The sequence below is a fragment of the Odontesthes bonariensis genome, chromosome 15, assembly GCF_027942865.1.
Source record: "Odontesthes bonariensis isolate fOdoBon6 chromosome 15, fOdoBon6.hap1, whole genome shotgun sequence".
In the NCBI taxonomy this organism is placed as follows: domain Eukaryota; kingdom Metazoa; phylum Chordata; class Actinopteri; order Atheriniformes; family Atherinopsidae; genus Odontesthes; species Odontesthes bonariensis.
This window is the reverse complement of record NC_134520.1, coordinates 13,271,356-13,295,677: the sequence shown is the minus strand read 5'-3', so window position 1 is coordinate 13,295,677 and position 24,322 is coordinate 13,271,356. Positions and strand designations below refer to the sequence as shown.

Below are 24,322 nucleotides of genomic sequence, written 5' to 3'. Positions count from 1 at the left end.
ACAGATGGCCAGGAAGGAAACACAAGGGCTCTTGGTGTTTTCTGCTGAGTCGTGGTTGCTATGGGACACGGACATCGGTGTATGGAATAACCAATATACCGCAATGGAAAACTTCAGAATAATGATGTTTTGTGTCTCAGATCAAAAATCCCTGCCAACTCGGGGGGTTAATATCCCCATTGGTTGGTGTAACTCACACTTCTGTGTGAGCAGCCAGTACATCCTGGCCCATCCTGGTCAGACGGGCCCAGACTGTGGGACTGCAGCAGCGTACACTATTTTAGATTTCCGACAGCAAGCCTATCTGTCAGTTTAGTTGGCTTACTGTTCGTACGAACATGTGTGTGTTGACTGGAACTGTGTTCTCACAGCGTTACAGTGTCAGACAGCTTGTCTTGGCGGGGGGGTCCAGAGGGGAATCATCATTTCAAAATATGCCCATTCTTCAAGATGTTTTTTTTGTGAAAAGAATGTTCACTAAGTCCCTTCCAGCTGTCTTTTGGTTTTTATCAATGTGTCTCTTTCTGCTTTCATTTGAGTCTAAATTCTTCCGGAGTAGCATCAGTTAATGTCCTCCCACATCTGTCTGCCCGTGATTTTGTCCGTTTCGTCCAAAGCTGTCGCTTTCCTATTTATATATTTCTTCCGCGTATCTCCTTCTCTTTGGACTTCATCCTTTCAAACTAGAATGATGAGATTTACAAATGTACCCTTTCACAGCTAATGTTTCTTCCGCGCTGACCTCTTTGAGTGCAACTTCTGAAAGTGCACGAAAAGGGCGGCACTCGTTTTCCTCCATGCTGTAGCCCAAAGGTTTTCACAGTAATATTTCAGGTTTTAATGTGACGCTGGAAGTATTTTTCTATCACTCGGCCAATTTGATATTCCTTACAACACTTCTAACAGTGAAAACTGAAAGACAATTTAATGTTCATAAAAGAATTTATTTTTTTTACTGTATGGCTGGCAGTGCACGTCACAAGGTCTTCATCAACACGTCAATTTGAGACTCCGGATCCACCCTGTTATGTGTATGTGTGTGCTTCCATTCAAGTGTTTCTAATGTACATGGGATTAAAAAATATTGAAACATTTTATTGTTACAGGAATATTTCTAAGATGGCAATGATTGACTACACATACTATAAATACACTGATAAATAACAAAGAACGGCAGAGTGACAACACTGTGAACATTTGGCCTGAGTCAAATTGCACCTCTTAAATTAACCCTCACAAAAAAAAAAAAAAAAAAGCCAAAGCGATATTTACATAACAAATCCAGCTCAGTCACGTGCACATTGGATAAGCACGTAGTGACATGAGTTTACTCTCTTTGGGGGGGGGTTGTAAGAAACCCCCAGAAGTCCAGAAAATCCATGGAAACAAATGGACAGTAGATTTGTCAAGGCCGGTCCTTTTTCATTAGATTTTTTTTTTTTTTTTTTTTTTTTCCAGGTATTCTCACAACACAACTTTAAATGCATTGATTAAGTGTGTTACACATCCCTGTATGTCCATTGGCCCATGCAGTAGGAAGTACTACTTGCAATAAGTAAGCATTAGCTGCTCAAAAGAAATCCAACATTTTTTGGTAAATGACTACTTCCTCTTATTACATACTGAGCCTCAAGAAAACGGGGTGGAACGAGACGCATGAGAGTAATACCGAAAGGCCTCAGGGATGTTGATGGGCCATTACTGTCCAATCTGATAGGTGGAGGAGAGGAATTACTTGGGGAGAGCAGTGGGATCAGACTTCATTTCAGCCGCTACCCAGACTGCTGAAGTCATTATCGTCTGGCTATAGACACATGTCCATGTCTCCTCCTCAACTGTCTTTTACAAGGCTCTGTGGTACTATGGCAGAGATTCCTGATTCTGCCTTTACATCATTCAATAATAGGTAGAGGAAGATCAAGTTGGAGATGGGGGTGTAGTTGAAGGGAACCACAGTTCAAGGTTTCAGTCGATTGGTCGGATCATGAGGCGAACAGATTTGAAAGAGTAGAAGCCTCCTCCGTAGTCCGCCCAGAAGATCCCATCTTGGAATTTGCTGCGGTACACTCCCCCACTGTACCACACACCATTCAGATTGGTCTGACCACAAGCGTTGTACCACCAGCCTCCCTTATGGAAGTGGGCGCAGTTGCCTAATGAAAAGAACAACACGGTGCCAGAAGATGAGATCAGAACAATCCGCCACCTATAACAAAACCAGGAAGCATTTGAAATGTATTTAACTATCACGTTGACCTACCAGAGAAGGCATCTCTGTCGCGATCAAGCGTGGTGAACTGTTTGCCGTTGTTACTGCTGAAGGAGTCCCCAGCGTTGCCCTGGTAGGTGCCCAGCCTCAGTCGATAGCCCTCGCTCTCTGGCTCCAGGTGGAAGCTGCTGTACTCTGCGTACACCTTCTTCCCCGTCCAGTCTTCCATCTCTATCATCAGTTTATAGTTGCCCTGTTTCGCCAGGTTGAAGATATTGTCCAGCCCCAGCCAGTGCTCACCATCTATGTTGCCAAATCCTTTCTGTAGGGGGACAAGCACCACAGTGTCGTCTTTTTTTTTTTTTTTTTTTTTTTTATGTTTTTCAGTTGCATTTTATGTTTAAACATCCCTTTTTTGTGTGTGTGTGGTATTAATCTGAACTTTCTGTGACTCAGCTCGCTGTAGAATGAGCAGATCTTTTTATGATGTAGCCACTGAGGGCAAACCATGTCCAAAAACGACAAACAGTAGAGCAGAGTGACCTGAATGAAATTTTATCGCAGAGTGATGAGTTCACATGAGCCTTATCCTTCCAATTAAGTGGCACAATATTAAATCTGCTCCCCATTGAGATGATAATGGGACAAACATGTTATCCAAGGCTTCTCACTCAGCAAATTATTTGAAAGGCTGTAGTTGGGTGGAGAGTTGAGAACAACTAGCACAGAGCTGCTTCAACACACTTCTGATCCAAAAAGTTTCGATTCCAAAAATTTATGGCTGAGAGGAAATTTCTGCCTTTGCCTTTCATCATAAAGAGAAAGCCACGAGCAGCCCCATTGCTAGGTGCTAAAAAGCTCTCCTTTCATCATTCCTCACAACTAGCTCATATAGATACTGGATCCCAACTCAAGACATAGTTGACACAGGGCTGCATTTCCCTCTAAGCCCACCGGGGTTCTCTTATTGCATTTATTTGTTATTATTATTATGTAGATCCCTGGATACAGTTCTTGGCTGCAGTCTCGGTGTGAGGAAATCCATCTCTAAGCTGTTTACACTGTCGGACCAAGTTCTTGCTTAGTGAGCCCAAAATGAACCCCTGAGAGAGCTGTGAGAAAAGTTTACTTCTTGATAGAATTGAAACTTTCGTCTCGTCTTGTTTTTAACCTTCTTTATTATTCTTTTTAAAATGAACTTACCTTGTAGTTCTCCCAGTTCCGAAAGAAGTTAACGGAGCCGTCTCTTCTCATTTGCAACACTGTCCATCCTCCGTTGTCAAGGCCATGTTCACACCAAGCTTGAATCAGTTGATCGCTTTTGTCTGTCTTAAGTAGGTACATTCCACTGGCAGTGTGGCCCGCCTCTCCGACCTGGTAACAGTCTTTGAAGGGACCTGGGGTTGGAAAGGCATTTGTAGAAAAAAAAAAGGCTGGTGAGAATAAGTTGAAGAAAGATGGCACGTTTGACTCTTGTAAGATGTTAAATTGGCAGAAATCCTTATTGTAGCTTCAGCTTTGTTTGTCGCTGCGCTTATGAAAGTCTGTTAGATGAGAGATGAAAGGGAGGCACTTGTGAGAGACGGTGTCTGCTGAACCAATTGCTTTGAGGAGACGTGTCGCCATAACAACCTCTGTCCATCGACTTGACTCACTTTATTCAGTCAAGGGATTGCTGGTAGCTGGAGACTGTGCCTGAGTGTTTTGAAAATATTTGTTTTTCCAGGGTCCCGTAACGATTCGGCCTTGAAGACACAGACGCACGTATCCACACACTTATACGGGTATATGAATATGCCACTTTGTAGCATCCAAAGCTGAAGCAGCTGAATATAAAACCCAGGCTCTTTCCCTGGACAGACATCTAAAACATCTCTGCACAGGTTTGTGTTTTTCTAGCAATGTCCTCATCAAACCTCGTCAAGTTCTTCAGGTCGAAGTTAAAAATAAATCAAACATAACATAGTGGCTTAAGACAAGTTCCTTTAGACCAAACTGTGGCCTGGCAATGTGTATTTACAGTTTTACTGAACCTACATGGAAGAGAGCCTATTTAGGGGGCTGCGGTGGTTTGTCTTCTCACCGTCTGCCGAGGAGCGCGTCTGTCTATGTTGACCTTCTGTCAAATGGAACAATGAAAATGTAGAAGTTAAATCCCACGTCATATATTCGTAAGCTCTTCCTTTCTTTTTCTTTTTTGTCTCACAATAACTTCCCCACATTTGTCCTTTTTTTTTTCTTTTTTTTTTTTTTTTTCTTCCCCTCCCTCAGTGGCTTGTAAAATATGCCCCCTTCACTTCTCATCAGTGGTGCCCAGCCAGCATCACTGGAAAGGCAGTGTCGCCCTACTAAGTTACTCCCCTGTTAGTCAAACAGGCACTATTTAATCCCCCTTTTGTCTGAGAGCTGTTGAATGAAGGATGAATGATTTCATCCGTTTCACCATCGGGTTGTATAACATCTGTCGACATTCTCCGCCATGCTTGCATCGCCAGTCAAAATAAAGAAGCCTGAACTAAGTTTAAGGAGCCTTTTCCAAGTAGTGTTCTAACCTCGCAAATTAGTTTCATATTGGAGTTGATGTTTTTCAGATGTCAGAAGGAGTCGGGCTCTGGGAGACTCGCAGTAGCTTTGGAGGTGGATGATGTGTATCTTAAAGGATTTGATCTGATTTGATGAATTTGTGCAGGGGGTCTGTCACTTAATGGACTTAAGATGTACACTCTGATTGACCATCCCTCTCCTCTATGTATCTTCTATAGACGGAGTAACCCCGAGTAAAGCCTTGCAATAGATATTTTTTCCCCCAATTCTATGTGGTATTTTTCAGTGCTGTTCAAAGAGCCCTAATCCACATCCCACTAATTTAGTACATATGCTCAATACAAAGCAGCCAATTCAGGCAGCCAAGTGGGAACATAGGAATGTATGATTTCACTGCCTCTGTAGTGCACCGAGGAAGAGCCAGTTGTGCCTCAGCAGTGCCAACTGATGTGAGGAAATGTGTGTTAATTGCAGTCCTCAGCAAACTGTACATAAGCTGTTTTTTGTACAATTAAATGGTGCAATTACAAGACTAACAGTGTTTTTCTTTGGACCTTTTTTTTTTTTCCTCCCACACTTGGCTTCTGTCTCCTAAATTTCACTACGTCTCTGGTCGTTTTAAAGTATTCCTCTATGATCCCCTGCCACATTGAAACTAGCACATACCTTCAGAGGTAATTGTTCCCTGTGGTGGTGGAGGATCAATCCCCAGGGGGCTTGCAGTAGGCGAATCTATGCGTGATCTTCTGGGTAAGGCCCGGTTCTTATTGTATCTCGGAATCTCATTGGTGAAAGGGCTGTTAACTGGTATATTCTGCGGCACCACCTGCACCAGCGGAGGAACTGGGGGCAGCTCGCCGCGTCCCAGCGTCCTTAGACATTGCTCCTCCAGTGCAGAGATGAGAATGGACTGGTTGTTGACCACGCCAGCCATTGTGGCGAATCGGGACTCCAGCTCCTTGTACCTCGAGGCCAGTCGCATCATCTCCGAGGTCACGTTCAGGACACGGTTCTCCAGCTGGGCCAGTTCCAGAGAATTGTCCCTTTTCCTGATGATCTCATGCAGCAGCTGCATATAGAGCTGGGTCACCCTGGAGTTCATGTTCCTGCTCTCTTTCCGCAACAGCTTCATCTCATTCACCAGGTTACCATCCACATCGACCACCAGCTGCAGTGTCTCAATCTCACGCCGCTGTTTGTTGAGAACCTCCCGCACATCTGCGATGTCCATGCGGGTCACTCTGTCCTTGTCTGGCTCGGGGCCTGTGGTGCTGGCGCAGATTGGACCTGATGACAGATATGAATTATTTAGGCGAGTAACAAGAAGCTAATGTGGTGCAATGGAAAGCAAAAAAAGCCTTATTGTGTTGAATGCTTGTACCTGTGATCCTCTGTTCAGGTATAAGGAAGGTATAGGAACACTTTTTATCATCAGGCTCAGGAGCTCTTTTATTCCTCTGGAGGGAAGGTTCTTTAGCACTCCGAGCTTCTCTGGCGCTCCTGCAGTAACTTTCCTTCCAGAGGGAGAGGCAGAGAAGGGTACACAGGCTCCACATCAGCCCCCGCATCGCTGCTGGCTGGCGGGCTGGATTGATGGACAGCTACTGGGGCTCCCTCCAAGCCACCCTGAAAAAACACAAGACCTTAACAGTTAAGGAAACACAGACTAACAAAAGGAGTTTATTTTCTGCTTTTTAAAAATAGGCGATTTTTATGTTTTGGTTTTTTTTCAAATTAAATTATTTTTTTAAACATTCACAATCAGTGATTGTTCTGAAAAGGCAGCAGTAGCTGAGTTGTCACATGGTGTTCTGTATGATTTTGAAACCGAGAACCTTTTCTGTCCAGCCAAATGGACGAGGTCTGCTTTCTATCTTAAATGAATTCCCTGCTGACAGACACTCCACTTTGCTGAAGTTCTGTGAGTTTCCCCCCTTATTCAAGGATGCTCTCTCTGGTCTGTACCCTTGTTTTTTCTCTCTTTTATGGTCTTGGTTTGTGATTCTTTAAATCATCTTTTTTGCTGTTAATGTGCAACTTTACAGTCATTTGTGACTGCAGGAACGTTTCCAACAAATCTTTGTAGAACTTTTAAAACACGTTTACTGCAGGAATTCTAGTCAGAGTTCTGGTTTTTGGGTTACAGCATAGCTGTTGCCCCTCGGATAGCTGTTATTTCTCCAAGTTGGTCCATAAATAAAACCTCAAAGAAGAGAAGAAAACACAGTTGCCTTGGCCACATACAAGGGGAAAAAAGGAGGAGAGGTTTTCCAGAATTCCTTTTTTTTATTTTTTTTTTTTCAGTTAGGTACATTGCTGTCTCACGTCAATTAGTTTTGGCCATGTTTCCCCTCTAAAGGTGGAAACAGCTGACCAGTCCATGTAAGTTAAATGTTGGCCAAGTCAGAACTAGTTTGCAAAATGTCTTTTCCGCTCTTCTAATACACATGAACGTTTTTTTTTTCCTTTTTCTTTTTTTTTCTGTCGTAAAAACAAAACTCTCCACATGCGAACATAAAAGTGATTTTTGCTTTTATTTAATGTTTACATGATTCAATTTCTATGAATGTCTCACAAAAACACCTCGATAAAACACAACTGATCAGAGCAATAAATTGGAGGTGAATGGGAATCTGTCTCTTAACTGTAACTGTAAAGCAGTTAGACACTGGTACTATTGACTTCTTTTCTTTATTGTTGACTCAAGGGTCATCAGCATACAAAATACAGTACTAGCTAGGTTTTTAAAAAAAAAAAAAAAAATTTTTTTTTTTTTTTGTGTGTTATTGCTTAAACATTGCCTGAGAAACTTGCACAATCAGTTTAAAAACATTTGACCTTTTTCGTCCCAGTAACGATGTTGCCTACTTGTACAGCGCTGCCCACTCCGTGCTGTAACCCCACTATGTAAAACACACTGACCCCGAATTCCAGTGCTGCTTCCTGTGAGACAGGTTAAAACACCAATGGGGGTGTTAGGTGGGAGGTAGTATTTGTGTTTCACTTGAAAGATTTTACAAACGCACACATGCAGGCAGTCGCAACAGGGATGTGAGATGAAGGTTAAAAAAAAAAAATTAAAAAGAGAGAAAATATGTGCAAAACTGCTTGCACTACTGTTTGAGATTGGGGTGGGGTGGGGGCTCCTTTTGGGCCTCGTTCTTTCAACCCCTGATTGTAGTTCTGTTTTTTTTTTTGTTTGTTTTTTATATACATATATCGGTATATAAAGACAAAAAAATTTTTTAATTCCCCCATTAGTGCTCCGTTTAACACTGAGCATGTTCAAGACTGAGACAGATCTACCACCCTAATCCACTCCATCACCCTTCACAGTCAGCTTTCACTCAGTGCCACATCATTAAGGCTACGTGCCCACGACAACGCTCTGAAGCATAAACGCAGATGTCCGTTTTTTTCCTCCACAATTTATCTGCGTTCTCACGAGCGTCTTGGGGTGGATATCTGTCTACCCATGGGAACAGGGAAAACGTATAAAACTCGCAGTTTGCCGATGTAGTATGCACGCCCCGGACGTAGGTGGCAGTAGCAACAATACCTTTGGTATTGTTATATGAGTTATATTGTTATATATTAATAAATATGAGAAATGCCTGTTTTGTGGCTACTTCCTCCGCGTCAGTTGGAAGAAAATGGCGAAGCGCGGCAGCAACAACAGTACGCCTTCGAACTTTGTTTGGACATATGATGAGGTCCAGTTGCTCCTGAACACGACACTGAACTACAAAGCCAGGAAGGCAGTGGATAATGTGGATTGGGAGAGTGTCCAAAATAAATATAGTGAGATATGTGAGTCGTTAATGGAGAACTACCCACTTAACGTGTGCAAAAAACGCACTTCTGCGTTTTGAACTGTTCCTACGGCGACGAGAGGTTGGATCGTTTTCAAGATCTCCACTCTGGAGGGCGTTTGCGTTTTCTCCGTTTTGAACTCCTAAAAACGCCGTCGCCGTGTGCAAGATAGGCACATCTGTCGAAATGTTCTACGTTTATCTGTCGTTACCGTTGTCGTGGGCACGTAGCCTAAGTCGTACCTCCACCCTCAAACTCAGGCCCCGTGTGTCTCTCATATGACGCCATTGTGGTTCTTCAGGAATTTTGGCAGTTGTGTCACTTGGAACAGTGTTGAGAGGGGACAGGATTACAGCAAGTACTCCAGTTTTTGTGCTTGAAGGTTTGCGTATGTGCATGCGCTGTTAATGGTATGTGTAAGCTTGTGCATCCATCTGTATGATTGAATGCTGTGTGTGCATGACTACCCAGAGACGTTATTCATTTTCATGGTTGGGTGTTTTTCCAGTAGTCTGTGTGTCTGACAGCGTAACCAGGTACTGTATCCTTGCTGACCTCAGTGAGAGCTGCTAACGACTTTAACAGCAGCTTCGGCAATATCAGTTCTTCAGTGTGTCCTCGTTTCTAAATTCCAACACCTTCAAAGATGTGTCCATATTCATACATTTTAGGGGGGGGGGGGCACGAACGGGTCAGTCACAGTTGAAGCTCATCCATCAGCTGATAATGGCATTTCTTTCCCCCTATCCATTTTTGTCTCTCCTTCTTGTGTTTTTTTTTGTTTCTTTCTTTCTCCATTCCTGTCCCCCTTAAGTTTGATTTCCTCCTGGGTGGTTGCCCTGAGGAAAAGGGGCCAAGCCTCTTCAACTGAAGCACAACATATCAAAGACATTCCAGGAAACACTAAGAGGTCACTGTGTGTGTCATGAAGGTACAAAGTTTACAGTGTTTCCCCAGAACCTGCAGAGACTACTCCGTCCACTTTTTTTTTTCTCTACCTAAAGAAAAAAGAGATCCAAACTAAACACTGTTAAAGTGCTTGAAGACTATTTGTCACGGCTATTTGAGAGCTATTTGGCAGAAAACATAAAGCACTCGACTGTCGAGAGAGGAGCTTTGTGTGGCAACGCACCTTTCCTATAAGTCATTTTGCTTTTTAACTTCACATTCACGAGCGAGGTGTGAATATAAAAGTAAAGAGGCAGTTTTAATTTCACCAAACACATGTTCAGTAGCTATTCTTGACAGACTGTGCTGCATTAGTCGAAGCTGCAGGGGAATTACGTGAGCAGTAGTGCACATCTGGAGCGTTTTAGATTTAGCAACAAGAGCAGCGAGATATAAAAGCCTGTGCATACCTGAGACAACACTACATGGGTGTTTCTCAACAGAGCGCACTTAATCCTGACATGCCAGCTTGTTCCGTGAATGTGTTTTTATCTTGCATTGAAAATACTGCGCAGTTGCTCTTTGCATGTAGTGCACGTGGGCCTTTATACGACGAGGTCAGTGCACCAAAGCGCATTTCTATGGATGGATTTATCTCCACTTACTGAACAAGAGTTTGCTTTCAGCTTTCAACGCACAGTTGCTGGATGTTAAGGCAGAAACAAACCCAAAAGATTTAAAAGGATGGCACAGACGATGGTAGATCAAAGATGGAGGAGCCCAGCCCTGTCAGAAAGTGGGTCATGGCCCTTTTCCCCTTTCTGGCCAGGCATCATGAAAATAACTTGAGGCAGATCCTCTCAAAGATTGAAAAGAAAAAAGAACAACTCCCATTTGCTCTCTCCTCTCTGGCTGCAGCCTTCCATCTAATGTGTCTTTAATGTGTAAACCGCCTCCTCCTTCCTTTCCTTTCCTTTTCTTCCTTTTTTGAATACTTTTCTTCCTCTTTGCTTTCTCTGGTGTCCTTTTTGCTCTTTTCATCTAAAGTGAAAAAACGGCATATGGAAGTCATGAGAGAAACTGAAACCAATCCCCCCCGATAATGATGATATTATTTAATAAATTTCTCATTGGCTCTGCTTTACAAACAGCTTATTTACTCCCATAATGTGCAACCAGTGAAATAATGTCTGGAAAAAGGGATTTGTAACAGTCAACGTATCCTGGCTTGTGTTTTGGCAACACTTCTGACCCTCTGAGTCTTCCCTATTGCTCCGCTGGGTCTTCAAACCCCAATAATTCTTGATAATGTGGAGATGTGCTAGACAGCCTCTTTAATTGTCCTCCCTCCCCTCTGTCTCATTGTTTGCCTCTGGTTGGGGTTCGGGTCACTTTATTGTTGATGGTAGGAACAGTCTGAGGGCAGAGCCTACTCTCTCTGCTCTTTTTACCACACGCACACCTTTCCAACAGGGAATACTTTTCAGTAGAGCGATACAGCCTTTTAAGCCTATTAGAAATGCAGCTCTCGCTGTACTGTACGTTGTTATGCCGTTTGTGTTCACTCTGTTTTTGTGATCGACTTTGTGTTTGGGATGAACAACTCAGCAGACACAACTTTGCCGACGGATGTCTGGGCTGCTTCACACAAAACAAAGTTTGCCTCCAAAGTTTTTTGCCTCCTCACAAAGTCCCCTATACAACAGGCCACTTGGAAATATCAAATGACGTCAAGCTTAAATAACTACATTAGATTGGTTTTGGCTCGCTTCATTGATGGCGACCACACACTTGCTCTTCAGGGGGAAACTGGTTTTCATCCACGTTAGACGTGTGTGCAGCAGATGATGGTGTGCATTAATCCTAATTAGCTTTGTGCCTCAGTAGGAGACTGAAATAATTATTTTCTGCATGTTGAAAGAGAACACATAACCAGATAACTCATTTAGCAAAACGGCGGCTTACGTTACTTCTTGACAGGAAAATTTAGCTTTGACTCATTGGTTAAACAGCAAAATGAATGTCGGTGGCTACTTCAGAGAGACGGCCAGATGGCGCTCTTACGGCCTCGGGTTACACTGTATGCATTGGCGAAAAGCCTCTTCAAACACATCATTTTTAACTTGAAATAATCGATTAATGTACAAATGGTATGAACAGTTGGCATGGAAATCTGCCTTACTGCCTTACTTAAGTGTCTGGTAAGAGGCAAAGTTGTAACTCGTACTTATGTGGGGTTTCTGTTAGGAAGCTAATAAAACACAGTGGAGAAAGTACACATGTGGGTAACATTTAGGCGTCATCCCTCTAAAAGACTAACAAACAAACCCATTACATAACCCCCTTAGATGATTTAAAAAATGTGAATGTTCCAGGTTAATCAACAAGCAGACATGCCAGGTCCATCAGTCCATCCACTGTTACATCAGTGCACTGCAGTTCATTTGTATTCCGATATCATGTCGCAGTGCAACACTGGGCATCATAAGCATGTATCAGGAGAGTCAAAATTAATGACCGAGGCTGTTTAATTGACAAAATTACTGCCTGTATTTGTGTAGGTTTTAGAGCTCAAGGTGCCTACTGTCGTTTTTTTTTTTTTTTTTTTTGACAACTATGATGTGTCAGTTCTCAGCCTGATGGATTGCAGTTCACCAAAAGGGGAACAATAGACTTGGATAAAAATTTATTAGGCTTTTTACAGTTAACGTACTTCCCATCTTTAAAATCCCCTGCTTCCACTCCCCCATCTGGTCCTCAGACTTTCCCACAGCAAGTCCAAAATGCTCTAAAACGCACAGCCCATCATCCCTGGTCAGAAAAAGGACAAAAAAGGTCCAACTAAAATAGGATTGAGCAAAGGACAGCAGTGGGAGTAGAGGAGGCGACAATAAACAGCAGCTTTGCTTTACATGACAACATGGAGCTCAGCCAGCTCTGCTGTAAGTGCACAGCCAGGGTCTGACTTCCCTCCAGCCTGAAATCCATGCATGATGTCACCAGCCACCATTTCTGCCCACGGAGCGAAGTTAGCTACTTCATGCGTCTGATATTATTGTTTTTGCACTCGCTGAAACAATCGGTTACTGAGCCTTAAAGTGGAACTAACGGCTAAGAAGCCCTCTGTAAGGATTTCAGAGTGGGGTAGGGATACGATCCGAGCCAAGTAATCGCTGAGGAGGAGAACACAGCATGAGTTTGGAATGCACCAAAGCGACTGACATTATGAAACGATTAATGAAAACAAAACGGCACACACACTGAGGAGCTCTAATGACGAGGAAAAGCTCATAAAAGCTTCATCTACAAAACCAAAAGCAACCTTCCAGAGATCAAACACTGCCACTAATTATAATACGAATGCTACAGTATTAATGCTGCTGTTTTATATCTCTGTGTTCGATGATGCAGTGTAGTAAGAACTGTCGGATAAACTCAGCTGCACTTGTGACATCTAGAAGTTGTGTTCCGATCATTATATTTCCAGTTTCCAGTGATGTGGGCCTGTGGTTAGAATATAACCAGTCCTTGCAAAGAAGGTCTCTCCGCCTCCTGATGTCAAGGTATTGAGTTGTCTACCATCATGATCCCGTATTAGTGAGGAGTTAGCCCCCCCCCCCCCTCCGGAGGCCCCACGGGCCCCCATCTGTTTTGCTTCTTCTGTATAGAAAGTCTAAACATGTGGGCTGATGTTGGGGTCAGAGGTCTATATGTGGGATTAGGCTGCAGCCCCACCCTTCCTCTACCTCACCCACCCACTCGTTCGCTTCACAAACCTCGCAATCAATTGGTCTTTGTGGGAAGTGAGCTCCTTCCCTCTCTTTTTTTTTTTTTTTTTAATGCACAGCACAGACATTAATACACACACCTTCTGTTTTGTAGGTAAGTTTGTGGTATTCAGGAAGACGGAGTTCCTATGACGACATCCCTTTCTCGCTCTTAATTTGTCAAGATAAGGACTCAACTCTCCAACACTCTCCTCCATCACGCTGTGACGCACTCTTACCTCCCCCATTGCACAGCAAACACAGACTGTCCCTGGCCACATAAACGCTCCATGTCTGCACACCGTTTAATCATTTTAAATCTTGCATATCAAATTCCCACAGTGTACATCATTAGCAGCTTCATACCCCAGTGACGTGTAACCCAGGGTTGGTGCTTGGCTGACAGGTGGCTCGTTTCTTCAGCTGAACTGGTAAAAGGACTCTTGGCTTTGAACGAATGTTTCACGCTGCAGAAAAGAGCTGGAGGATAGTCAGGAGAGAGAGGAGAGCCAGGGTGAGGGAGCCTTAAAAAGTTACGGCATTTTCTTTGGCTGCATGTTGGAGAACTTTCTGATTTAGGAGATGGCTTGCAATCCCCTCATGCATACTCTTTGTTGGTATTTATTTCTCCTCTGAGTCGCAACTCACCTTAAGCTCATACGATGAGCCACACATGCTTTCTATTAGCTGCATCAACACGGAAGAGCACATAAATTTGCTCAAACGGCATTAGTCTCTTGTGCCCACTGGCTCTACTTGGTTATGTGCTCCTACTTCTCTTGTCTGTTTACCCCGACCTCCCGGCAGACCTCTTGCTCCCTGTTGTGACCCGTCTGTTCAGCTGTGTCCAAGAGCTCATTCAGATCCTTCCAAATGACGGTGTACGTACGCTTTTCCCTCAACTTCTGCTGCATCTGATGGTAGAATAGTTTTTCTCTTTAGTGGATTTTTTTCCTTTTTTTTTTTTTTTTTTTTTTTAAACTCAATTCTGCTCAATACTCAAGTCTACAGCTTTTCACAAGCATTACAACGTAGGTTTGAGTTTTTGAGGTTGTGCTGTGTCCAACTTGTTGTTCTGTGGCTGGATTTCACCACATGTGTTCAGCATTGCAGGGGCAGTGGCTTTTAATAAGTCCATGGCTGCATCTAACATGTGTTATCTCTGTCCACTTCTTCCACTTGGTGGCTGTTTTTTACAGATAACATCAGCTGAGTTGTCTGTTGCACATCTGTGCCTGTGTAGGAATCGCCACAGAGGCTTCTGTTGAATTGTGAGGTATGACTAGATGCCCAAACGTTGCATTTGGTCGGTGCCAGCTGTGTAAGCTCTCAATCACCTGCTGCGTTAAGACGTAGTTTGTGAGAGGATGACTTGGGGGAGGGAAGCGAGCAGCTGGGTCTAACCGCCCGACTGTGCACCAACTGATGGCCATTTATCTGCTTGTCCAGAGAGTTTTAAAACTTTAAATGGAAAAACACGAGGTGGGGCTTAAGAAAATGCTAAGTTTATGTGTAGATCGTCTCCTTTGCGCGCGAGATTGAGGTGGACCTGAAGGCCAAGTGCCGGCACTCCAGCACGGAATGTCCTGGACATTTTTCTCAGACGGCTGCCTCGGCTTCCTCTTTATCCTTTTTTTAGCTTTTTCTCTTCTGTTCCAACTTGAGTTACCGGAGATATCGATTTTATGATTTATTACTCTGAGGAAAAAAAAGCAAAAAACAAAGCAGAAAATACTGTTTAGAATAGCCCTGTCGTTCAGACTCTTGCTTTCTGGAGGTCTGTGTGTGTCTGTCATGGTCACTGACAGCATTCACAGATGTGGTTTGGTCGCGAACAGAATGTTTTCCACAGATCCCACCAACACACCAGGACGTAAGTGAAAACATTCAAAGACATTTGTGAGCTGTTGATACGGATACGCACCAGACTGATGTTATTAGAGATAAAAGCTTTTGCTATCGTGGCAAGGTTATGACTGAAGTTTGTCATGCCTGAGGGGTGTAATTGATATGGGCTGGTGGTTGGTGTTGGCTTACGGATGTAGTGTAATTTTTTGGCCCCAACACCTCTCAGTGAAGAGGACTTGCACATTCATAGAAACAGTGTACTCACTCTTAAGGATTCCATAAGCTATGCTTAATTCTCTGTGCATCTGAGTGTATGCTCTCTGTGTCGTGAGCATGTCGAGAGAGAGCTGTCACCACCTCGTCATGTGCAATCTTAGAGATCTAACCCTTCACTAGGTGAACTTGGCTCCTTCCCTGCACCCATGTTAGAGGCCAGGCTCTGTATTAAGGAACCAAAAGCAGAGAAAAAATAAACAATCCTGGCTCCAGAACTCAAATCTCTCAATCTGATCAGATCATTTTCCCTCAAGTGTGTTGCTGGAATGCCCTATTTTTCCTTTCTATTTACCTTTTTTTCTTTTCTTTTTTTTTTTTTTTTCTCTCTCTAGCTTTCTGTTTCTCTTTTGGTCGGGTGTAATGTTCATTTCAGGAAACGGTTAAGACTTGTAATGTTTCTCTAGTGAGTGTTTGTGCCAGAATGAACATATTACATAAGAGGTGTCGGTTCTACTCCAGCACTCGGGGAAATGCCAAAATCACCTTCACCCCTCATTGATCTGTCATACTGTTCCATTTGTAAACGTGATACACTTCTTAGCATGCTGTACACAGAGAGTCCCCAGTCGGACTGAAGAGGAAAGCCAAAGAAGCGTTGCTAAATGTTTCTATCTGCAGCCGCAACCTCCAGTCACGAAACATCCTAACCTCTCAGCCGGAGCTCTCACAGCTGCCCATTAACACGAACACAAACTTGCTGACACATTCCAAAAAAAACAAATTGAAAACAGATCAAACTCGGCCAACTTGTTTTTACCTTTTTTGTTACCAGTAGTGAGTTGTGCTGTTGTCCTGCAGTTATAGTTTCACGTGTGAATTGTACTGCGTCTTCACCGAGCTGCAGCACTCAGGACTCATCTCTCTGTCTCCCTTTGTCCCAGTCCTCTAAGGTGCTCCCCTCCACTTACTTCTTCTGTCCAGAATGAAGCTGTAAAGCTCGAGGCTTAAGTCAAGGCCCCACTTCCCAGAGATGCACTTCACTGTGTTAGCTGTCCTGGGGCTCAGGCTGGAGCATGGTTCAAAAGCCGGTCGCTTCAGCAGACTGAGCTCAACCACTGATGCCTTGAGTTTTTCACAAAGGATGAGGGAACCTAGAAGAGGGAGGGGGAGGAGGAAGCGTGAGGGGAGAAGGGGGATGTGTGTATTGGAGATTGCCTTTCTTTCTCTTTCTTGCTTGATTTATTTATTTTTTTTTTTTTTTTGGTCCTGGCCAGCCTACCTCTGATGTCACTCAGATGGAAAAAATACATAAAAAGAGAATAACAGAGCTGCCTCGTTTAGCTTCCTGTTCTCAACAGTGGCCGTCTTATTTCTTGTTCTGAGGAAGCGGTTTGAGTGAAGGGAGACCAGACCTGTTGGAATTTAAGTGTTTTGCTGAGTTCAGAGCAAAGGCACAAGCTGCTTTGACCCCATTTGTTCTAAATCACAGCTCCGTCTCCTCCTTTTTAGCTGTGTCCTTTAGTCATGGGAAGAGCTGATTGTAATGCTGTTGGGGTCTCTGGGCGCCTTCCTGTCGTGAACAGCTGGATGAAGAAGCAGGCAGATAAAACTGATTTGTGTTGCTATCGGAGCAACGTTGTGTCTGAGCTTGTTCTCACTTTGCTTCTTTTTTCTCATCACCAGCGTCACTTACTTGTATCCACGCTCCTGAGTAAAGAACAGTTACTAAATATCGAAGGATCCTTTTTAGATAACCAGCTCAGGGAAGCAAACACAGGAGGATTTGTTCTCTCTGCTTTGTGATTACAGATCTGCTTCTCACTCTTATTGATCCTTAGAGGTTTGTCACATGTAAAGACGTATCCCAACCCGCTTCCTTTTTTTCTTTTCTTTTTTTTTTTGGAGAGAATCGTGCATGTGTTGGTGTTCCAGGCAGTATGGATTTGTGCATGACCAACTGCTGTTATCCCCGACATGCTCACAGAGGAGCAGCTATAGCGGTTAAGCCTTCAGGATCCCCCTCTTCCCCCTCTTCTCCCCATCTCTCACGTCCCCCCTTATAGACAAGCTTTCAAATGCTTGTAAAGCGCCTCCTGTGTTTCCACCCTCTGTCTCTCTCTCTCTCTCTCTTTTTTTTTACTTCTTTGACTCTCATCAGATGTTGATGTGTGTGAATGCTTTAGCAAAAATATGTGTGTGTTATTTCCTGAAGACGAGTCTTTTTTTTTTTTTTTCTTTTTTTTTTAATCATTTGTTTCTGGTTCTGCATTTTTGTCATTTTTGTCTCTGTATGCACACATCACCGTGTATTCCTGTACTTTTCTAAGATGAGGGAGGGTTTTGGGTTTCATCTATGCTACTATGTGATAACTTTCCTTACATCTGCACTCAATCCCAACCCTGGCGTGAGAAAGAAACATTGAGCAAGACAAAGGGGAAAATGGGAGAAAAGGGACATCATTTATAAACTTCAGAAATTTGTTAATCTCTTCTTCAGAATGGTGGAAAGCTGCTCCTTGGTTTGCGTAATGTTAATATTTATTCAATGGGAAGCTAAGAGTTGGCTCCGCTCTGAGTCTGCCAAAAAGAGGCGATGGGAAGGCGAGGGGGGGACTGGAGGCGGTGAAAGATGGCCTCCAGTTGGAGAGGCTGAGGAGAAGAGCTGTCATCTACAAAAGTCCTGCGGGGGCAGATCAGGGTGTGAAAAACGTCTGTTTCAAACTGACCCAAAACGTAATCTAAAGCGCAAGTTTGTGCAGGGTTTTCTTCCCAGCTGTTTTGTGCCCATGTATTAAACGAGCAGTCTACAGTTGCCAGCTGGTCTTGGACCAAAAAGAACACAGCTGCATGACACTTGCATCATGCATCCGTAGAGATCTGGCTCTGTTGTGCTGTCCAGCCTCGCTGTCGACATGATTTCTGTCTAATGAGCAGAGCTCCATGTGTTAGGAAAACCCTCATATTACCCAGTGTTGGTTACATGCACCTCAGGCAGATGGAAACTATTCTCATGCGGCTTGAGCCTTGGCCCTTGGTTTACTAAAGATTCATCAAGTGCATCAGGGATCAGGGCTGTGCATTTCTCATCAATAAGTAAATTAACGCATCTTGTTCTGTCTCTGCTTTATTTCAGGGATGTACCTGTCTGATCTGACATATATAGACTCAGCCTACCCGTCTACGGGCAGCATACTGGAGAACGAACAGAGATCCAACCTGATGAACAACATTCTCAGAATCATATCGGACTTGCAGAGATCTTGTACCTACGGTGAGGCTCAAACAGCCACACATTTGTCTGATAGCAAGGCTTTGTAGCGGTTAGAAAGACAGAAGCGGATCCATGTTTTATTATGTGAGGAAGTCATCCAATTAATCTCATGTCACAGTTAGTCTACAAATCCTCCGTCTTTCCAGGGATCTGTCATATTTGGTGTAGTGTGGGGATCACGTGTGCACATTGTGCTTCTTCTTCTTCTGATATCTGTCTGTGTCTTCCCTCTCTCAGATATAACAGTGCTGCCTCACGTACAGAAGTATTTGAACTCGGTGAGGTACATCGAGGAGCTGCAAAAGTTTGTTGAAGATGAAAATTACAAGTAAGAAACCAGTCATGCAGAATAGAATGTCTATATGAGTTTGGCAAAAGTTCTGTGACCACTGACACAACAACTATCTGCAATCAGGCAGCAAAATTGGTTCAATATCTTTGGCCCAACAAAAACTATTCTACTTTTTTTTTTTTTTTTTTTACTTAAGAAAAATCGACAGTGGATGTCATCGTGGTAATCAAAACTTTTTTTCGTAGGTTGTCACAGAAGATTGAGCCAGGTACCAGCACACCCCGAGCCAACGCCTCCAAAGAGGACCTTGTTGGTGAGTTTGAGTTTAGATCACCAGTGAGCAGATCTTCACTGTTTTCCTCGTTCCTAAATTTGTTAAATTTATTCCCAATCTTACTTACAGGCCAGGACGCATCAGCATCCCCTCTCTGCAGCCGCAAGTGTTCAGTAGCAGGTGAGGGAACCAAAGTCCCGGCCACACCTCCGTCTCCCAGAAACCTGCTGCCCTACGGACACAGGAAGTGCCACAGCTTGGGCTACAAGTCAGTTCTTTTGTTTTGGTTTTTGTTTGGTTGAATCAGTTTGTTGGCAGTGTTTTCTGCATGTTGATTCCAGTGTCCTGAATTAACAACGCCGGCGCTTCTGTGTTTCTGCCTGTTGTGTTCTGTATGTTTCCAGTTTTATCCATAAGATGAATACGGTGGAGTTTAAAAGCGCTACTTTTCCCAATGCCGGTTCTCGCCATCTGTTGGACGACAGTGTACTGGAGAGCAACAGCCCCACCAGGGGACAAGCAGAGAGCTCAACGCTGTCCAGTGGCATTTCACTTGGTCAGTGTAAAGTCTGTATTCCTATAAACATGTGCAGTTTGTATCTTCTTTGACATTCTCCTGATGCTTCGTGTCCTGTTTACAGGGAGCAGTGAAGGCTCCGAGCTCAGTGAAGAGATGTCTTGGCCAGCTTTTGAAAGGTAATACATCCATGTCGGCAGTGCTTTCCCATCACATCCACGTGCAAAAGCGGATCGTAAAACACTCCCATCTCTAATGCGATCATCTCATTTTTAAAGCTTATGCTAAACAGCCTGCCATTAAAACTGACACACGCCATGCACAGCATGGCTTTAAGAGTCGCAGACGAGGCCCTCATGCCTCATCCCTCATCCCTCCACCGTTGCTCTCTGCCTTCACCAAAGACATAAAGATGCTTGTTTACTATGTGCTGGTCATTTAAATCCTTTTAATCAATAGTGCCCCTGTGTAAACGAATGTATAGAGCCACACTCACTAGATCTGAAATAAAACTCCTGAGCTCAAGGGTCGAGCATCACCCTAACCTCTTTCTTTAAACTCTAACCTAGTGACTGCTCCTCATCCAGCCCTAACCCATGTAAAGTAAACAGGAAAAAAAGCAGACACAGCCACATAGCTTAACAGTGTCCCATGCCCCCCTATCCTGTGCTATCCTATCTTATCCTATTCTGAACAGGACTCGGTTCTATCATTCTCTGGGCCCTGTGACCCGTGTGGCCCGCATCCCCTACAGAGGAGTCCTGAGGCCCAGCAGGTACAACCACCCCGACCGGAACCAACTCGATCTGAACCAAACTCTCTCTTACCCTCACCTTTTGCCCTTCAGTCACTGCCAGGGGCCTTTGCGTGCTGATGCTTAGCGTGTAGTGCTGGGATAATCTTGAGATTAGACATAAAGCGCGTGTGTTGGTGAAATCACAACGCAGGTGAAGGGAAAGGGATTTATTTGGTGTCGACAATTCATGTCCTTTACAACATACAATCATTCTGTAAATTAACTATTACATTCTTCAATTTCCTGCATGGCCGTCTCACACTCACATAAACATTTTGGGAGTTAAAGTGGAGGTGTCTGACTCTCACAACATTAACAGAAAGGTTGATTAAGGCTGCAACCTGAGAGATGAGATCTGGTGCACATGTTGAAATGAAAAACCATTTGATCTGATGATACCCCTTATTACACAGTACCTGTGCTTCAGTTCTCATCTTTCCAGTCCCTGAAATAAGGATCATCTCAGACTTTTCCAAGATATTTCCCAGTTTGGAGCGAAAGACGAATTTCCACAGGCACACTGCACTCCACGTTGCTGGCTGCAAACTGTTAGATCCCCATTCCTAAAGTAGAGGAAAAGACTTCAGAAGCATTTAAGCCAATTCTGGTGTTGTTTGCACATTAAGCTGCCCTCGTGGTTATGGATGGTTTCTCTCTTATTCTCTCGCTCTGTCAGGCTTCACTAGGCTTCTGCGTGAAGGAGTGCCCTGCTCTGCTCCTCCAGACAGACAAAATCTGCACACCATCTTGCCCGTCCCGCATCTTCTTTTCCAGTGCTAAGATTTCATATCTGAAATCATATTCTGTGTAAAGTAAGAAAGAAAAAGGGTGTGGTTTGAAAAAAAAAAAAAAAAAAGCCTAAACTGGTTAAAGAAGCAGGGTGGAAGGTGCTTTTGCAGATTGCGTTTGCCTGTACTTCTAGTTTATCTCTGATTCGATCTGGTGTTTTTTGCATCTCTGAGATCATGAGTGATTGGCTGTGTTTATGTTTGCATATGTAGCGTGTGATCTCTGTTTCTGTCCTGTTGCAGCTCAGCCGAGTCGGAAGAACTTGCCATTCACTTGTACCCTGGAGCAGTCACAGTGCAAGGAGTGTTGAGACGGAAGACTGTGCTCAAGGAGGGCAAGAAACCCACTGTGAGAGCACACACCTTAATAGATACCTATTAAACCACGAACACGCGTGCTTCCATGTGATTTTCATACATGTTGGGCCTCAGAGGTTTTCTGAAGGCTGCAGACTTTCTGTTTGCTTTAGTTCCTTTCACTAATCTGTCCACACCAGTAATATTAATTAGTGGGTTCATTTAAGCTCTTATTTCTATTGCTTTTTTTCCATCTCATAATTCTGCCTCTCTTTTTTATGTGTTAGTTTTTCTCAAATTAAAGTATTTTGTTCATTCCATCAACAAAAAGAAAGAGGCCAACAGTGTCTTCAACTAAGCCCATTCACATAATCACTTACTCTTCTCCAGTTTAAGTGGAACGTGTGACTGGATTTCACTTTTTCCACCCAGGTTGCATCTTGGACAAAATACTGGGTCGCTCTTTGTGGAGCCCAGCTTTACTACTACCCTGCCAAGTCTCTGAAGGCCACTGAGAGGAAACATGTAAGTCACACAGACAGACGCACATGGTCACAACTTGCTTTCATGCAGTAGATGCTAGAGGTGCCGTTTCTCTGGGCAGGTGAGGACCGCAGATCTCAGTCTTCGTGTGAACTGCAATTGTTAGTTCCTGCAAAACACCCTCGACACATGATAGCCATTACTTACGCATTCCTAAAAAAAAGTTTAATTACTAAATGAACTCAGGAAAAAAAAAAAACTCTTCTTTACGTGCTTTGTAATCTGGAATCACAGGAAGAAGGAAATGAAGACCATAAGCTGCACAATTTTCATGTACTTTCAACGAGATATAATGGCAAGAAGGGTGGGTGTGCGTCCGTTTGGGAGACTGTTTGGACTTAATCAGCTGAGAGAAAAGGACAAGCAAGGAGGCAGGAAAAAAGATGAGAGCTGGAAAATGAAAGAATGAAGTGCCGGGGTTTTGTGTACGTGTGTGTGTGCCGCTGGTGGACAGACAGATGGTAGCACTCATTCAATAATGGGACTGATGACATTACTGCAGGCTTGTGTGTCATTCGCAGGCTAATGAGAACCATGTGAAGGGCATATGCAAAACTGAGGGGTTACACATAAAGCTTGTGTTGATATATCCTCTAAAATATTCACAGCTCCTGATGACTTGAGTGGCTTTTTAGGCAGCCCACTCATGATTCAGGCTCACGCAGGAATTATGTACACATCAGACTGCCCTCACATCTCTCTAAGCAGATTACTGTGTTTAACAGTTTCCCGCAGTACCTATAAACTTTATAGTCCAGTAATATATACAGTCCATTTAGCTACCACAGCTCGTCTGTGTTTGGGCTTCACAACTTATGACAAGATTTGTTAAGACTGACAGAAACTAGTTTCCAGGTAAATTTCTTCTTTTCCCTGTGCCCGTCCGGTTCAGGTTTTAGCGGCTTAAGCCGGTCCCATCTGCTTTTCAGCTTCGATGGGCTCCATTCAGCCAACTGTGCCTATAGCGGGGGATACGTTTGAAAAAGCACTTGGGTCATGAAATAAACTGTGGTTATAGGAAGGAGTACGAGGCAATATACCAGTTCATCTGAGGCGCCGATTTTAATTTCCTGCAATGTTTATGTCTTCATAGACCGCCACACTGCAGCATAGTTTAAACGATAGTGCTGAATTACTCATTACCCATTCTGCCGGGGGAAAAACACAACATGACGGATTCTTGTAGATAATTTGCATCATTAATTGTGTGTTTACAAAATTTCACCATGGAGTAGCTATCTGAAGAGGAACGTAACAAGTTGTTAATAGCTGAGAGAGGCTCTGCTAGAAACGGAAAACAGATGAAGGATTAAGCAAGATAGACCAGAGATGCACCTGGAGAGCTGGTGCCAAAGAGAGGAGCTGTGTTTGCTGTGTGGTGGTTTTGTGCCTTTTAAAAATCCAACATGTTGGTGTTCTCTCAAGGCACTGCATTCAACGGAAAAAGCAATCGATGTCTTATCTTCTGATCTTACCAACCCAATCATTACACATGACACCATATATGTGTATAAAAAGGTTCAGAGCAGTCATTCACATACATTTCAGTGCTCACTATGTGTCACAAAAAAAAAGAAGCCATCATATAGATCAATAGAGACGTTTTAGAGAAAGCTAATTATGTTGTCAATTGTTCTCTCACCAGTTCAAATCCACATCCAGCAAATGTGTGTGTGTGGTCGGCCTCATGGCCATGATGGCTGATGACCCCGAGCATCCTGATGTCTTCTTACTGACGGACTCTGAGCATGGTGAGACACACACGCACGCGCCTATGGCCACCATTCTTCACTTTGGCTCCTTGCCACACACATTTGTGTTGTTTGTATTCAATCTACAGGATACTTCAGATTGTTTTCACCTCTCTTTCTTAGCTTAAGTGGGTGCATGCTCGTCATATCTGGCACTGAACCTGAATTTGCTCACTGTGACTACGTTTCGATTTTTTTATTTTATTGGGCTGGTCCGAGTCGACCGGGGGGTGTCAGCCATTTTTTCAGTCTATTTAGGGCGCGTGTAGCGACGAGAGATTCAGCATCTCACAAGGTTGTCTCTGTTGCCTAGGTAACACCTACAAGTACCAGGCGGGGAACAGAATGAATGCTTTGCTCTGGTTCAAACATCTGAGTGCCGCCTGTCAGAGCAATAGACAACAGGTATGAAGCTTCTCACACACACACACACACACACACACACACACACACACACACACACACACACACACACACACACATACAGTTGAGAGTTACCTAGATTTTG

At 43.6% G+C, this 24,322-nt stretch overlaps 2 protein-coding genes across 5 annotated transcripts in view; one reads left to right on the top strand and one right to left on the bottom strand.

Moving 5' to 3' along the window:
- The window catches only part of ralgps2 (Ral GEF with PH domain and SH3 binding motif 2), a 66,389-nt gene that overhangs the window by 37,654 nt on the left and 4,413 nt on the right, over window positions 1–24,322 (top strand). For 3 of the 4 annotated variants that reach the window (XM_075485016.1, XM_075485017.1, XM_075485018.1), the window contains exons 10-20: window positions 18,419–18,556; window positions 18,794–18,884; window positions 19,094–19,161; window positions 19,252–19,390; window positions 19,527–19,678; window positions 19,764–19,818; window positions 20,337–20,414; window positions 21,467–21,572; window positions 21,953–22,045; window positions 23,709–23,814; window positions 24,128–24,219. In XM_075485016.1, the coding sequence (XP_075341131.1) occupies window positions 18,419–18,556; window positions 18,794–18,884; window positions 19,094–19,161; window positions 19,252–19,390; window positions 19,527–19,678; window positions 19,764–19,818; window positions 20,337–20,414; window positions 21,467–21,572; window positions 21,953–22,045; window positions 23,709–23,814; window positions 24,128–24,219 (1,118 nt within the window). The remainder of the gene's footprint in view (window positions 1–18,418; window positions 18,557–18,793; window positions 18,885–19,093; window positions 19,162–19,251; window positions 19,391–19,526; window positions 19,679–19,763; window positions 19,819–20,336; window positions 20,415–21,466; window positions 21,573–21,952; window positions 22,046–23,708; window positions 23,815–24,127; window positions 24,220–24,322) is intronic. The other variant, XM_075485019.1, reaches the window with a different exon arrangement.
- angptl1a (angiopoietin-like 1a) lies at window positions 962–16,426 on the bottom strand. The gene is made up of 6 exons (XM_075485015.1): window positions 16,103–16,426; window positions 6,135–6,379; window positions 5,420–6,040; window positions 3,413–3,606; window positions 2,261–2,531; window positions 962–2,153 (listed from the first exon to the last, which is right to left on the bottom strand). Exons 2-6 carry the CDS (start codon window positions 6,319–6,321, stop codon window positions 1,966–1,968), a joined length of 1,461 nt encoding a protein of 486 aa, XP_075341130.1. The 5' UTR covers window positions 6,322–6,379; window positions 16,103–16,426; the 3' UTR covers window positions 962–1,965.